The following is a 15,785-nucleotide window of genomic DNA, read 5'->3' as shown; positions in this document are numbered from 1 at the left end:
GCTCGTATCCCCTATTGGAAGAAGAAACTTTGTCTGGGGACGTTGCAGCGCATCTTGACCCGTCAGAGTGGTGGCAGGTGAGCCTGTGCCGCATGCATGCAGAGAATGGGGAGAAAACTCTGTCTCTGAGTTTGCATTATCAACTACCTGCCTAGGTAGATACCAATCATCAAGCGCCGCGTGACATCTTCGGCTACTTGGCGGGTCCAGAGGTCGTTCTGGTATGTGGCGTAGCTACTGTCCCCTGGACCTGGCGTTAGCTGTGCCCCATGCGCATGGAAGAGAGACTCGGTGCAGGATCCGATTGAGATCAAGCTTGCAGTATCGTTTTACTTCCAGCTTTTCAATTCCAACTTAGGGATGGCCCCTTACTGCATTAACCATCAAGACCCCTAACCACACTAGTGGGGTACATTCATAGCCTTTGACGAAGTTAGTCGAGGCGAGATGGGCATAGAGACAAAACACACTTTGGGAACATCATGCATTGCATTACGACACAGGCTGGAGAACCAACCCAGCCTGGCGCTATTGTATACTATGGGGTTACGTAACTAAGCACAGTAGATGTGGATCCTGATGTAGATCAGGCCCACCGCTCTGATATGCTCGCAGGATACCGGCGTTGCGTTCTTTGACGTTATTGATCATGCGCTCGATGGCATCAGTAGCGTGCTCTTCCAGGCGCTCCTCATGGGCGGCGTGTGCCTCATCCCGAATCTCATGCAGACGCTTCAGCCAGTACATCCATCGCCACGGCGTAAACCCAATTGGCGAACGCATTCCTAGCTCAGATTCAACAAAGTTTTGACCACCCTGACTGAGCGTGCCTGGGCAGTCGTTCCAGAAAGCGTCGGATAACTGGATGAGGCAGTAGTTGGCCTCTTTGATCCATGCGCAAGCAGCTGGCAGCAAATCTGCAACTGTAAGGCTGCGGATGTCACGAGATAGATCTTCCTCGTCTCGCGTCTCCGGGCTGCAAAGGGCTCGTGTTTCCTCAAATGTGGAGCGAAACAAGACGAGAGCGATCTGACAGATCTTGTGGTTGGCCACGCGGGTTGACGCCAGCTTGGCTAAGAAGGAGGCCAAGTTGAGGCGATGAACACCGGACATGGGCGCGCAATTGGTGATCCAGAAATCCGTCATGTCCGTGGCCAGGAAGGGCAGGTCATTCCACAGCGTGCCTTGCACTGTTCGTGCGATATCGATGCCGTAGTTTCCTGACACAGGCCTAGTTAGGGGGCCAAGTCCCTGGATGCGGACGATATCCAGGACCAGGCGGTCTTGGTCAGCGCTTTCATGAGACGCCAGCCGACCAAGCTGATAGTAGATGTGCCAAATAGAATGCAGGTAGCCTTCAAGAGAATCGACTCCGTCGCCAACAGCACAATACCGGTCACTGATGATCCAGGTTCGGTTGGTAAAGGCTCCGAGGCGAAGCTGCTCGATCTCCCCGCGGGCGATGCATTCACGGACGTTCTGCCGGTCGTGAGTGCTGTCGTCTAACTTTGTGATGTCCGATGGGCCCTTGGGAAACGGGCTTAGCAGTGCATCGCGGAAGGATTCCATTCTCAGAGGGCTGTAGCGTGACTGGATACGCCGAATAGATGCAGTAGAGAGTATGAAAGGATAAGCGAAGAAGAAGGCAGGCAGACATGTAGTCCACGTCGATTTTTGTACTGTCGTCCACTCATGTAGAGCTAGGTCTAGCAGGGTTATAGCCAATCAAAGGGTTGTGATGAAGAAGTGGGTTGTGGCAAAGAAGGCTCCACACGTCTATCGACACAGCCAGCGGCCTCTCACAAACCTTGAAAGAGGCGTGTTAGTGGGTCGTTTCCATGCTCTTGGTAGGCTATACCAGAACAATGAACATCAAGTAGATGTGAGGAAAGTATGCAGAGTACGTGGGCATCTGGTAGCCAGCGGCCTGCATTGAGCACAGGTAGAACAGCTAGCACGAATGTCTACTTGGTAGTGCTGACGTGTTAAGTCGCAAGAGTCATTTGTGAACCCTCTCATGAAGGTAAGGCTACGGCACAGTTGTAGATGCGCAGGGTTCGTGGAGTGAGCTACCCAATGTGACCTTGGAAGTCGCGAGTTGGAGCCGGAATGGCGCCGAAGCTAGCTCAAGCTAGAATGTCCCCTCTTCGTGTGGCAGTGCGCAGCCTCTAAATCGACAATAATTAGTGGGGTAGCTGTAGGAGCGACGATTTTGTTGCTGGGGTTGTGGAATTAAGGTTTCTTGCACAATGAGGCTGGGGCGTGGGCCGCCAACCAAGCGGGGATCGTCCAGCGTGGCGCCTTCCGCAGACGCCGGCACGGCACGGCACGCCAGGGCACAGTCACGCGGCAGGCTCTGTCGCGGCAGCACTGGCACCCTCTCCAAAAGTGCAAGTAACTAGGCTTGTTGGTCCAGCGCCGCTGTTCTGCAGCTCGCTTGCGCGCGGACTACGAATCCTGCCTGGATGAGGATGCGCAGGTGGTGACGACGCACGCCCGCCAGCCGATTCAGGCGTTGTCCTCTAAGGAATTGAGTTTCGCCCGGGAGCCCAAACAAAGTAACCCCCATTTTGGTGTGGAGAAAGAGATTCTGCGGCACAACGCACCGCAGTGCCCACCGAGCTTCCCTGTTTGTGCCCTAACTCCACCCATATGCAGCTTGTATCCTCCGCGGCCTTCACGGTTGGCTGGTGTGGAGCGGGAGGCTTTTCGACGTCGCCTGCGGGCGGGGTTTTGCGGATGATAGATCGTTCGAGAGGTAGCTGTCGATGAGCGTGTGCACGGGGGACGATGTGCGACCTCGGAGGCGGTACGAGCGAGTGAGAATGGAGTGGTTGCTAAGACGATGTCAATGAAGAACGTGCCTAGAGCGAACGAGACGACGTACCGTGCTATGAGACCGACACAGCGGCATGCAGCGACCGTATGGTGCTTGGGCAAGCCTTCCAATCTAGAACGCTTTCCACGGCATGTAGAGGACACAGTCTCATCGCTCTCCACCTAGCAACCGGGGTCGTCAAGCTTAGCCTGTTCACGCAGTGATAAACTGGGTGTATGTCTTTGACCATGAACATGATCAGGCCGCGTTGTGAGACGCGATGCCGTCATTGGGCGCGTTGAACGTCTGCAGTTGCTTTTGGAGGGCTCCTTCAGACTGCGGCAGAGTCCTGCTTGCCGAGGCAGCTCGTCGTTGGTATCGTATCCGCGATACGACGTCGGTTGGCGTGGGATGACTGTCGGGTGCATGGGTAGTGCCATTATGGCGTCTCAGTCGGTGGACGGTTCGCAAGCCCGCTCGACGGCTCGGATATGTCGGCGTTGCTTTCTCCGATCTAGAATGGTCGAAGCTCTGGTTATTAGCAGATGGTGGGTGAGTTCGCACGTTAGTTGTCGTCACGTATCAGCGAGACGATGGGCCTCTTCGGAGACGTGCGGGCAAGAAACGATATCATCAGGTTTGGCACCAAGAATGGTCGCACGACAAAGAGCAGCATGCTTCAGATGCGACGACATTGCAAGTGCAAAAGGCTTATCTGAGGTATTACCGTATTCTACATGATAGTGCGCGGCTACCTTGCGGCGGCAGCGTCGGAGCTTCGGTGAGCCGATCCCGATCCAGTCTCCATGCGGACTAGCACACGGACTCGATCTCGTCAGTCTGTACGAACCAGCCGCGACCTCAGCCACCCCTCTACAACCGCATCCTTGTTTGACCCAGGTTCTCTTCTCGGCCGATGACATACCAGGGCTGAATGTCGGTTTGCACAACCCAGCCTTTGCCAAACTCGCCCAGGGCTTTGACCTTCTCGTCTGCCCAATATCTCGGTTTCGGGAACGTTCTCACCCACAATTTGATCAGCCAGTAATAATCAGGCAATATCCACGGAGGGTATCTGCAGCGGCGGCCCAGCGCGCGGAGAAATCGTAACGGAATCCCTGGTATAGTCTTGTCCATCCCTTTGATGTTCGAAATCTTGCCATAGTATCGGTCTACGCAGGCAGGCGGGATGCGCGACGGAGCATACGGCTGCAGGTACATCCGCAGGGTCCAGGGGCATGCCTCCTGCAGTGCTGCAAGAGTAGTGTCTTGTGACCCCGCTGTCTTACCCAAGATAGCGCTCCAGGCTCTGGAGGCGTCGTTGGTCAAGGCCTGCAGCAGAGTCCTCTTGCCGACACAGGTATCCACCAACAGCGCTCTTGCTTTATCATATTTCGGGTCTCGCGTAAGGATTGAGTGCAGCGTACCACCCGCCGGCCCATGGACACGTGTTCCGAGTCTGGGGTCCTCCCAATACGTCTCGAAGCGCTGGAAAGCCTCTCGCATGAGCTCCCATACCCGCTGGCCTGTCTCTGCGTCTGGCAGTCCTCGTGCCTGCCACATCCGCGTGTTCCACGAGCGGTTTGCTTCGCGCCAGTACTTGCGTACCTGGACCAGCGGAGGAACCCATCGGTCGTCAAGAGGCTCCGGCATGCTCAGCAGAGTGTAGGCGTTCTTTGCGATGGGTGCTATCGCGGGCTGTGCAGCAGTCAAGCAGGAGTAAAGACGCCAGCCGATGCAGCCGATGCAGCCGACGACGCCGACCACAGCTGCTGCTGCTGCCACCTTCCGCCCGTGGCGTTTGACCACATTTCTTATCCGCCTTCCCAGCTTATGTCTGCGCCGCTCGTCCGAAGGCCTCGCGCCCGATACACTGCGTGTGGCTTCGTGAATATCTCGAGAGGGTAAGGTTGGCTCGCTTCTCGTGCGGCGGCGGTATTTGGAGGATGGCCGAGCAGCTGGAGCATTTGCGCGGTGTACGATGCTGTCCAAGCAGAAGCGCTCCACTGGAATGGAGAAGTCAGTACTCGTTTGATCCGAGATTATACGGGGGTATGGAGCCAGACGCACCGTTGCTGAGCCTCATGAATCGTCGCGTCTCGCTCATCACCTTGCCAGCCTCATCTCGCGTGACAACTGTCACCCAGGCTCTACTCGACGTTTGATGCGCCATCTCAAAAGATTGCTCGATAGATGTCTTCCGACTCGACAAGTTCAGAAGCTCGCTCCTCACGCCAATGTAACAACGGTCGATGGTTGCCAAAGTTCGCGTGGGGTTGAGAGAGCAAACAAACCTCGGAACGTTACACAAAGAAAAGCTTTATGCCGACACCCCAAAAACCAAAGCTCTTTTATCTTCCTCCTTCCCTTTGTTCCATCACGTTTCGACCTTCCTCGATCTCGACTGCCCGAACAAGTGCAGCCGCTCCAATCAAGTACAGCCAACGCGTCGCACGAAACATCGATCATGGACACAGGTCTACGCCCACGCGAGAGTCACACGTAAATAGAGACGACTACGACTCGGGAATGGGGGCTAATAGATACACAGGGCGAGGGGCAAGACGCCAAACTTTTCGCGACGTCGCTCGACCGGATGGTGCGGCAGGGTCCTCGTCTTGCTCATCTGCCTCTTGGGCGTGGTCCTTGCGGTTCTTGCACAGCCCATCTGGTCAATAGGCAAGCCGTCTTGTACTTGCCCTCTCATCGCATGCCCCGACGTATCTCTCCCTAGCGATGAATGCACCGTTCCTGCGAGCTTCACAATGCTCAATATACGGAGCAGCCACATCCCGCCTCTGACAGTCCGACTGTCCATTGAGCTGCGCTCAGATGGTCCAGCCTTTGGTGCCAAAGCTATCGACAGGCGTCTTGGGCTTATCAACTCCCGCGCTTTGTCACTACACGACCTGACTCTCCACCACACCGCACAGTTTCATCGCCTCCAGACTACAACCGCTGCTGCTATGTCTGATACTTGCTCCAGGATTTGCCGCCCATACCGCTCATGGAAGATCTGGAAGAACCACAACATGTCCACATTCCTATCACCTGACGTGCATAACGCCCACCAAGACCAGGCCGTGTTGGATCATCTCCACAAGACCGTCCGCGACGCTGCACGGATCTACCACGACAATGTCGCCTCCAGTCTCGTTTCCGGTATTCACCCTATCAACGATTCACTCGGCAATGCAATCTTCGAAGCGTACGAAGCTTGGACAAAACCACTGCCGTCGGAAGTGTGCCACGAGATCTTTGCAGCATCCTGTGATGCTACCGACTACTACAAAGAGAAACCTCAGATAACATGGATGAATCAGTTCTTTGTAGCTCTGAAGGGAGAGCAAGACGCACTGAGCATGTCGAAGCACGATCTAGATCATTACTTGGCAGCGGTCGACCCCCAGGCATGGACCAACATACTTCCGGCGCACACGAAAGATATGGATGTAGAGGACAAAACGCAATGGGTATGGAAGGTCGGCAAGCAGGTTCGTCAAGGCGTCAGTATTGGGTCTGCCGACATGAAGCCCCATGTCGATAATGGCAACGACGCTCTGCCATGAGGCCCGATAAACGTTTCCATGCGACCGACTTGAGGCCCTTTCAACTCTTAGGCTAGTGTGTCCTCGGTTCTGTTTGTCGAATGTCGAAGAATGGATGTATGGCGGCCTGTCACTTGCCATGGGCAAGGCATTTCTCATGTCGTCGAGCATTACTGCACACATCTGAATGTTGACGTACAATGGAAATTGATATCCTATATATCCCATTATTGTTGGACACATTCCGCAGTTATCCAGCACCATGGTCTTCGACCCATCCCTGTTTTCAGCATGTGATAGGGTCCTCGACGTGACGTAAACAAAGGACAGCAAACCCGCTTGAGCAAGCGCAAGCTCGACATACAACAAGGCTAGATGCCTTCCCACTTACACTTCGACAATTCCCGACATTGAATGTTCGCCACGTCTCCGAACATGGAAGCGTACATGGCATGGACATCCGACAACTTACGACGAGAAATCAACAGGCGCAAGCTGAAGCCTACACCAATGCCCACCAAGAAGGTCGATCGAGCGATTCTTTTGGTGGCTCACGATGGGCGAAAGGCCCAGGTCGGGGCGAGTGGGTTGATTGGAGCGGAAGAGGAGGAGGGGGATGCGGACGATGATGACGATGAATTCGTCGATGCGAATGAAGATCCTGGAACGGATCATAACAGCGAGGATGAAGTGGAGGCGGCAACACACCCAGCTGAAGGCGGGAAAGCAAGCAATGACGACACGGAGCAAGACGCTGCTTCAACGCCATCCGCGCACCTAAGTCATGGCAAAAAGCGCAAGCAACCACAAACAGAATTGGAAGACCGCACCACCAAACGTCAGCACTACAACGACCCGTCTGCAAATGTACTACCCAACCTACCATCACCATTTCCACCAATATCATCACCGCCATCACCATCTCCACCTGAATCAACACCGCCATCACCGTCACGCCAGCAGCATGACACCGTCATCGCGCTAGAACAAGAGAACCTGAGCGCTCGCGCCAAACGCGCCCTGCGCCCTGTTGACCGCTCTCTCACCAACCTCAATGCCTGGATAAACGATGTCGTTGGCTTAGGCAACCTTGCACCCGGGGACCCGACCCCAGGTCAGATCGTTAGTGAGGTGGCTGAAGATGTTCGACGTTGGATGGAGCGGTGCAGTCGTGGAGTGGAAGAGAGAATAGGGCTGGTGGATAGGGAGGTCGAGGACATGGCGAATCACCAGGATGAGGAAGTTTAAGGAGATGGAGGGGCCGGCAATGGCACGGAGCTATGAGGCTGAGCGAAAGACGGATGGATCTTCTTTAAAATATGGTATGTATGAGTATGCTGCTGTGGTCCATCGGTAATGTCCCGCGAGGGTACGTTGGCATACACGATTGACGTCAAGTCCAGCTTTTGATCTTTCATACCATCTACTGCGCCTTTCAATACACATGCCCGAAGTCGCATCTATCCTTCCAGCAATACATGATTTCTCAATCTATCCCAGGCGCCCGTTTCCATTCCACACCGGCACGCATCTTCTCACTTTAGCTCTCCACACCCCCGTGTCTTCCACCACCATGACAACTTCAAGTGAAGATGAACTCATCTTCAATGTCCTTCTCTTTTCCTTTCTCCCTCTGTCTCTGCTCACGCTTCTGATGCTTCGGCTTATCCGCCCCAGCCACCATCTCCAGCGCCTTCTCCAATGCCTCAACTCGGAGCAGCAACTCACGGATGTCCTCAGCGTTCTGAAGACCCGACCGACGCACACTCTCCATTTGCGCGGCGAGGGTAGGGTCATTCGGAAGAAGAGGAACTGGTGCTCCGTCGAGGACCCGGAGTTCGGGCTGAATGTAGCGCGTACGGGGTGACTTTCGTGTGGGGGTGGCGGCGGTACGTGGACGGATTGGGGGTGTGATGCTGACTCTTTGGGTTGATGGGATCGGATGAGACGAAGATTCTCCCATCTCTGGATTCCGTACTCGACTGACAGTCTTGGTGGCTGGCTTCTTGGCGGCGGACTGCTTGCCGGGTCTCGTCGTCGGAGTTGGAGTTGGAGGTCGGGAGGATGAAGCAACTACTGGGATATCCTTTTTGCCATCATCGGAAGGCGGAGGAAAAGATTTCTGGAGTGCGTTGCTGATGGCTTGGTTTGTCGGCTTCTTACCTTTGGTCGAGGAAGATGCGACGGTAATGGGCTTCGCAACCTTGGAAGGCGTGGTGGCAAGGGCTTCTCGGATTGCGTTCGGTTTAGCGGCATGAGCAGTGTCATCGACAACAGCTTTGAGCCGGTCGGAGACGGTGCCATATCGGGACGGGGTCGGACTTGGGAACTGGACTCGTTTGCGCGATGAAGGCTGAGGTGTGGCCTCGTCTTCATCTCCAGAATCAAGTACAACGGGGCGCTTGGAGGCGAGGCGTCTAGTACTGACAACTTCGGTGGGTTTGACGGTATCCTTCTCTGGCTTTGGTGTAGATCGCTTCATGATTCCCTTGGGTTTTGGCGTATCCACGGCTTCGAAGGCTAGTTCGTCGTCGCTGCTGGTTTCGCTGATGACGGAGATACTTGTCGATGGTTTGCGTCTCTTCTGCTCGGTTGTCGACTTCTTCTTTTGGCCAGGAGAAGACGGCATGAAGCTGGATGAGGTTGATGCTGCGACGAGCTTCTTGTAACTTGATGATGTTGGCTCTTTGGTCGGGGTCTTGTAGTCGTTCTTTTGGTCGACATGCTTTGCGCAACGGTATGGGGTAGTGCCCATCGCCTTTGACGAGCCGATATCCTCCATGCCAAAAACCCGGGTCGCATGGTTCCCGCATGGTGTTCCGTTCTTGCAAGTTCCACGGCAATGATGAGTAGCCATGAGGGTCGCTCAGAGGGGCTGAACGTTGCAGTTCGATGAGGAGACGTCGAAACTCAGCCGGGCTGGAGCGGACCTGTTTATATAGCACTTAATACACATTACAGAATGCGAACATATGCATGCGACGTCGCTCTCCAGGTGTGCGCACGAAGGGACCACGGGAGAACAGACGTGACAGGACCGTGTGCAACACCGACTTCTCATGGTCATGCATTGCGTTATGCTCGCACTCATGCATCTCGATCTAGACGCACTGAGGTGCAATGATGCACTGAATTCTGTACTAGGTCTGTTGAAGTTACCCGCAATACATGAGCTGCCAACATGATATGAAGACGTCGTGGGGGCTGAATGGCGTTCAGTGGTGCTGCTAAAAGAATACTTGACATTCTAGACACTACTCATAGCTATGACCAGGACTTTCTACAACTCTCACTCAATCTATCACGTGTCGACAGTGCCCTCGATATTCAGCTCCCCCATCAAATTGTCGCTGTTCCACTCCCTCCCCGCTTGCAAATTCTCTATCGCTCTCTTCACCAATACCAGATCACTTCGTCCATGAAGCATGGAGAGATATTTCCGCATACCCTCAAGACCTTTGAAAAGACGTGCAGAGTCTTCTTCGTGAATCCTCTCTGCTGCTGTCCGCACAGCGTTCTGAGCTTGTAACGTGAAGAGATCAGTAGCAAGGTCCAGCGCGGAAGGAAGATCTCGTCCAAGGGCGCCTGCACGGAGCGCAGACGGAAGGGTATGCCCCAAACCATCGACAGGCAGTGCGAGCGAGGCATCGCCCGCAGGGCAGATAGGGGCATGATTCGTGAGGAGCTGGATATAGTCGGCTTGCGACTCGACGAGTTCAAGATCCCACTCGATGGCTATGTCGATCCGTTTGGGCATGAATTGCAACCGCGTTTCTCTCAACGCATTGCGGCGTCTTTCACAGTGAAGCTCATGTGCCAGGTGCCGTCGATCAGATTCGGCAAAGAGAGCGTCAGCTTCCGCCATTACCCCGGAGATTGCTTCCCACGGGCGAAGCCATGAGCCATCATCTTCACAGAACTGCTCCGCTGGCGCTACATCAACTAAGGAGATCCTGTTGCGACCACGTTGGACTGCTGCGTTGACCAGAAACTTCGTGTTGACGGTCCGTTCGTGGGCTAGCTGGGCTTCTAGGTCTCCGATGATGTGAAGTTCAATCTGGCTCTCAACACGACGAGCATCTTCGATCTGGACGAGTAGGAAATCGATCTCTTCGACGCCACTCTGACTAGATTCGGGGCGGGTGAAAGCTACTTGCTGCCCGAGAAGCTCAAACCGCTCGAGCACAGCCATATGATGTTGTTCCATCATTCGGACAACTTCTGGTGAGAGAGACTGAGCACCAGTGGACTGAGTAAGCTGATCTTTTGGCGCATCCAAAGTCATAACATTCGATTCCTCAACAAGGCTGTCGCCCCTGGCCAACTGACTGTGAATCTGCTCCACCATTGTTAAGATCTTGTCGGATACCTCACTTCGAGCCAGTCCTGATGCTTGCTCAGTGGCATCTTCCGAGGTTGGTATCCAATGAGTTTCGAGTCTGTCCACTGTCTTTTCGATCGTGCCAAGGGTCTGGTAGAGGGTGCGTTCATCTGCCGGCGGATCTCCAAGAGCCGATCCAGGGTTTAGCTGGCCGTAGATACTCTGTATCATGGTCATCATAGTACTTGGGTTGACCCCCTGACTAGATACGGTAGGAAGAGAACTGTTGTGGATGTCTTGCAGTTGTTGTGTCGAGGTTTCCTGGCCTTTCTGGACCAGCCTCAGTTCTTGTGCCAACATGGATGAGTTGGACAAAAGGCCGGCCTGAATTTGACTTCCTTGATGCTGAACGGTTGCCTCGACCCTTTGCAGCTCACCCCGTAGTCCTTTTAGGCGAGATCTTACATCCATGAACTGAACGTTCTGACGCTTCTGGTTCTTTCGTAACCGCGACTGGATATGGCCACTTGCCGCCTTGATCGAAGTGTCGAGTTTGTTGGTCTGCGCCATGCGTACATCCGATTGGTTCTGGGACTGGGTCGAGATGTGTGCATACAGACTGGTGAGATTCTGGTTAGCTGGCACGACTTGATCACGTAACCACGCACAGTTCTCTCGAACCTGCGTGCTGATCTGGGATTGGAAGTCGCGTATCTGGCCATGGATCTCGGTGGTTGCCGTTTCGACTTTAGTCTCCAATTTTGATGCAGCGCGCGTGACTGAGTCGTCTGTCTTTTGGAACAACCAGCCACCGGTAGACTGAAGCTGCATCTGCAAATTACTAACATGGCTGTGAATGTCTTCGACGGCTTCCAAGCTGGTCATTCGACGTTTCTTTCTCGGTTCCACCTCGTGAGTGTCATGTCTTGCTCGTCGCAGGCCTACAGGTGCTACCGTTGGCTCTCGGGTGATAACGTTGACATCTTCAGCTTCTTGCCGACTATGTTGGCCAGTAACGTTAACGTCGCATGACTGCATAGGGTCAGCTCTGTCGACTGACTGCGCCTTTGTTCGTCGAGTATTGTAGTCGTCAATTCCAATGTGAGGATCAGCATCGGATGTCTGTGAAGGCCTAGACAGCGTCGAATCACAGTGTTCTTCGGTAATCGGATGGTCGGTCGACTTGGCGCTACCTTTCGGTGATCTGACCCGCTCCTCCATGGAAGACCAGGCAGACGAAGAACGGGCGAATTTTGGCTGCTTCGTAACGTGGGAAGGACCTGATGTCGCCTGGCTTGGAATTGACTTCTTTTGCGCGTCTCTTCCATGCGGGAAGTCATCGTCCATTGTTGGAAACGCACCAGGAACGGCCAGAGATGCGGTGACCGACGAATATGGACCCTTTTGGTTGACCATTTCTGGACATTCGGGGCATTTCGATCCGGCCCGCTCTGGGTCGATAGTGACAGTGGCGGACGATGGCTTGGTCACAGAACATTTCGAAGTGCTGGCTTGTGTGGGTGTGTTGCGCCTTTGGGTTATACGAGAGCTCGATTGGCGTTGTTCTTGCTGAGCAATCTTGTACGGATGAACTGTTTCGTTGGACCGCGCGTTGATCTCAGGAGCAGTAGCAATACATGATGTTGGCGTGCGAACAGAGGGGCGAAGTATACTCTTGGGCAGACATGATGATCCAGCCACTACGGTATGAATGTCTTCGAGAGCCGATCGTGTTTGGGGTGATTGACGCTTGGTGTTTTCTTTGTCGTTATCATGCTGCCGAACTTTGATCCCTGATATAATCCGATGAAGTGCGGGCCACGGTCGAAGATCGTCCACAGTGTTCATGAGCTGGCGAATGTAGTTTGAGTCGGATTGATAGATCTGGTCCAGCGTTTGGTTCTTGTAGGGACCGAATGGGATAACACAGTCCTTAGGACGTAATTGTCGTGTGCTCTCCATCGCTGGTCAGGAGAAGTGAACCTTGTACGCGAATGCGCAAAGCGCGTACATCCAGAAGATTTGTAGGACTTGAAAAGGGCTGTACAAACCTGCGTCATCCTCGCAGGAAACGAATGTATCTGATATGAGTCGAGGCCCAAGCGCGCTCTGTCTCACCACAGCACACAACCTTCACAGATGCACGCATATCGCCACGTGACTCGTCTTTCTTCCGTTGCGTGAACAGATCCATCGCAGCCGATATATGCGCAATGTCTCGGATTTGCTGCGCAGCGACGCAAATTTCCTGATCACCCGCTTCCTGTTGACGGTATGACAAAGATCATGGTTCGCAAGACGGTCCGGCAGACCATGTCCCAGCTTTGATCACGCACCCCATCACAAACCTCGTCCACAAAAGCGTTTCCACGGATTCCAGGCCGCAGCGAAATCGGCTTCATGTCTTGCGCCAGCTGTTCCACGAGATGGCTCTTCAGGAGTTGCGTCCATGGAATGCCTTCCTCCGTCACCAAAGCCCGTCCAGCTCTTCTTCCATCCGGAGCTGCCCATCTTTGTACAGCCGTCACCACCTTATCTCAACATCCTCTATCTGCCCACACGACATTCAGGATGACTGAATGCTCCAATGGAATAATGGAAGGGATGGGAAAGAATTCGATAGGCTGCAACCCGCATACCTCGAACGACTTGGAAACGGATCCGACTATGGGTGCACCGTTTGACATCATCACTCCGAAGGACACGGCCGAAGTTCACAGCTTTATGAATGAACATGGGGTTCTCGACACCTTCTCGCAACTAGTGGAACTAGTTTCTGGCGAATCATCGTCCACAGGCGACCAGTCCTTCCTTTCCGATCTTGACAGAACTGGATACTCCACGAACGCGGATACAAGCATAGCCGGCTGTGGTGGCCCCATCATATCACCATTCGAACATTGCCACCAATCAGGAGAAGACGTGCAGAACACGCTATCTACCGATCAACAAATATACCCGAATGACCTCATGGAGCTAAATCTCAGCTCCACGGTCGAAGACTTGAGCATGGCTATTTGCCGAAGAATGCCGTCTAATAACCCGGATGTGGACGACCAAGCCACTTCATTTCTACTCGATAATACTCCAAGTGGTGTTAAAATCAGAGTTGAGCAATTCTTCGAAATGTTCGCTCTGGATGTAAGTTTGCATGTCTTGCAGTGAATGATACCCGCTGATCCACCTAGGACGTGTTCAATCTCAAACATCTCGACTCGAACGACGAGTGGAACCCACACACGGTCCAGATCGTGACAGCCTTGATGCCATTCGTGCTTCCAACGTGCGACCAAGGACCAAAGCGAAAGCGTGGCAGCAATGATGACGTTACGTCCCGACCTTCAAAGAAGAGAGACAAGAAGTCAATTGAATGGTGGAGAAGGTGGTCGAAGCTGACGCGCGAAGACATCGCACTCGACTCCGAGCAAGTAACTGTTGTGAACATGGGTCTAGGCGTCCTGCGAGACACCGGCGCTCTGGGTATGCGAAACAAAGGTACTACCTTTATGGACGTCTACGCCGCGCATGTTGGCAATATGCTCGCTACAGAGCGTGTTACTGCGCTGACCAGCGTCCAATATGTGGTATACGCCATCTTTTTCCACATAGCCTCTACGATGGACCCTGCCAACTGGGTAGCGAAGGGTAACGCTGGTCAAGTAAGGGGGAAGTTCTGTCCCTCTGCGGTACGACGCTTGTTCTCCCATTGTGGCGGTTATGTGCCTGGTGGTATGACGCCGGCTGTTTTCGAAGAGAAGTTACGCGGTTGGCAAGATCATGGGAGAAAGTACGAGTTCATCGGTGTGCACCTTGGCCTTGGAAGCATTGTGCATCTGGGGTCGGTATTACACCACACGCAGCTCAAGACGATGACGAAGGGTGGCGAGCAAGCAGTCGATGGTATCAAATCGAGCGAGGTGGCCTTCCGTCATCTGCGGAAACTGGGATTACCGGAACTAGCGAAACAGTCAGGTGCTGATGCGCTGATGCATGATCTCCTCTGGGAGATCTTTGGGAGCTTCCTCGACTTCCCGAAGCGGGTGGGTGATTCGCAGTTTCCCGCATTCGTCGAACACGCCCCAGCGCAGCTAAGTGCAAGCATCATCAGTGACAGCGGCAGCGATGATGGCCAATGTGATTGAGGGTCGGCGATCAAAGTGCGCGGAGAGAATTCTTGGGCGATGTTATAAGGGCATGAGGGGTATGTCTGCGAGGGAGCGAAAAGACGGAGGGGCGAGAAGACCGTCGGCAGTGTTGAAGTACTCAAAATACCAAGTCGTGGCACCTAGAGGCGAAGATATCTTTCCTCCCCAGGACCCTGAGGCATTATTTCGGTACCGTGGAGAATGTTCTCGACGTCCTCGAAACGTTCACTTGTGTGTCCGAGCAAGCATCATAAACGCCAGCAAACTTCTCTTTGTTCACGACCCCATATTCATCGCCTGAAAGTCGCATTCTTCCCGGCCATACTTCCACTTCTTCTTTCAACTCCCCTAAAAAATAACAACTTTCGTCAATAAAAGAAGCCAGCCAATAGGACTTCGCAGATATCTGTCTAGCATGTTGGCATCCATAATTGAGAATGTCGGGAGCAAGGCCGCCATAGGCTCGGCCGTAGCTATAGCCGGGGGTTGGTGGGCGTATACGTCATCTGGCCGTCTTCGGGGATTCTTACGGGCCCTCTTACGAACGCGCTACGCCAAACTCGCAGTTATCGTGGTGATTGTTCTAGTCGTGTTATGCTGCTCGGCTGATCCAGTCTCGAACCGCACCACGTCGCCGTCTCAGCCACGCGCTCCAATCAATCTGCATGATCGGTATCGCCGGTACAGACCTTACTGGGTGCCAGAGAAGTATTCCGACGAACCTGACGAACCCGACAAAACCAATGCGACCAATGCAACCATTGCAACCGTCAAACCCAACGAGCGCGACGATACTGAAAGGGCGTAAATTGCGTAAACGTAGCTTCCAACAAGAAAGGCAGGATGCGAGAAGAAAGTTAACAAGATGCGCGCATGGTAGGAGGTTGCGCGATCTTACTCGGGCAGTAAGGGCATAAAGAGGAGAGAGGAAACCACTGAAGCTCGTATGTAGT

At 53.8% G+C, this 15,785-nt stretch overlaps 7 protein-coding genes across 7 annotated transcripts; 3 read left to right on the top strand and 4 right to left on the bottom strand.

Annotated features, from left to right (window-relative positions):
• Nucleotides 1-546: 546 nt before the first annotated feature.
• On the bottom strand, nucleotides 547-1,569 carry J4E93_010576 (uncharacterized protein; the record flags this gene model as incomplete). The annotated part of the gene is made up of 1 exon (XM_049348454.1): nucleotides 547-1,569. The coding sequence occupies one exon, from the start codon at nucleotides 1,567-1,569 to the stop codon at nucleotides 547-549; it is 1,023 nt and encodes a 340-aa protein (XP_049194406.1).
• Nucleotides 1,570-3,691: 2,122 nt separating this feature from the next.
• Nucleotides 3,692-4,471, bottom strand: J4E93_010575 (uncharacterized protein; the record flags this gene model as incomplete). Its single annotated transcript, XM_049348453.1, has 1 exon — nucleotides 3,692-4,471. The coding sequence occupies one exon, from the start codon at nucleotides 4,469-4,471 to the stop codon at nucleotides 3,692-3,694; it is 780 nt and encodes a 259-aa protein (XP_049194405.1).
• Nucleotides 4,472-5,583: 1,112 nt separating this feature from the next.
• Nucleotides 5,584-6,387, top strand: J4E93_010574 (uncharacterized protein; the record flags this gene model as incomplete). The annotated part of the gene is made up of 1 exon (XM_049348452.1): nucleotides 5,584-6,387. One exon carries the CDS (start codon nucleotides 5,584-5,586, stop codon nucleotides 6,385-6,387), a length of 804 nt encoding a protein of 267 aa, XP_049194404.1.
• Nucleotides 6,388-6,801: 414 nt separating this feature from the next.
• J4E93_010573 (uncharacterized protein) lies at nucleotides 6,802-7,614 on the top strand (the record flags this gene model as incomplete). Its single annotated transcript, XM_049348451.1, has 1 exon — nucleotides 6,802-7,614. One exon carries the CDS (start codon nucleotides 6,802-6,804, stop codon nucleotides 7,612-7,614), a length of 813 nt encoding a protein of 270 aa, XP_049194403.1.
• Nucleotides 7,615-7,948: 334 nt separating this feature from the next.
• On the bottom strand, nucleotides 7,949-9,148 carry J4E93_010572 (uncharacterized protein; the record flags this gene model as incomplete). The annotated part of the gene is made up of 1 exon (XM_049348450.1): nucleotides 7,949-9,148. One exon carries the CDS (start codon nucleotides 9,146-9,148, stop codon nucleotides 7,949-7,951), a length of 1,200 nt encoding a protein of 399 aa, XP_049194402.1.
• A 519-nt stretch (nucleotides 9,149-9,667) lies between these two features.
• J4E93_010571 (uncharacterized protein) lies at nucleotides 9,668-12,649 on the bottom strand (the record flags this gene model as incomplete). Its single annotated transcript, XM_049348449.1, has 1 exon — nucleotides 9,668-12,649. One exon carries the CDS (start codon nucleotides 12,647-12,649, stop codon nucleotides 9,668-9,670), a length of 2,982 nt encoding a protein of 993 aa, XP_049194401.1.
• A 633-nt stretch (nucleotides 12,650-13,282) lies between these two features.
• Nucleotides 13,283-14,829, top strand: J4E93_010570 (uncharacterized protein; the record flags this gene model as incomplete). Its single annotated transcript, XM_049348448.1, has 2 exons — nucleotides 13,283-13,828; nucleotides 13,876-14,829. The coding sequence occupies 2 exons, from the start codon at nucleotides 13,283-13,285 to the stop codon at nucleotides 14,827-14,829; spliced, it is 1,500 nt and encodes a 499-aa protein (XP_049194400.1).
• Nucleotides 14,830-15,785: the final 956 nt, after the last annotated feature.

The sequence above is a fragment of the Alternaria ventricosa genome (assembly GCF_023758065.1).
Source record: "Alternaria ventricosa strain BMP 2768 chromosome Unknown scaffold_32, whole genome shotgun sequence".
Taxonomy (NCBI): domain Eukaryota; kingdom Fungi; phylum Ascomycota; class Dothideomycetes; order Pleosporales; family Pleosporaceae; genus Alternaria; species Alternaria ventricosa.
This window is presented reverse-complemented; position numbering and strand designations above follow the sequence as displayed.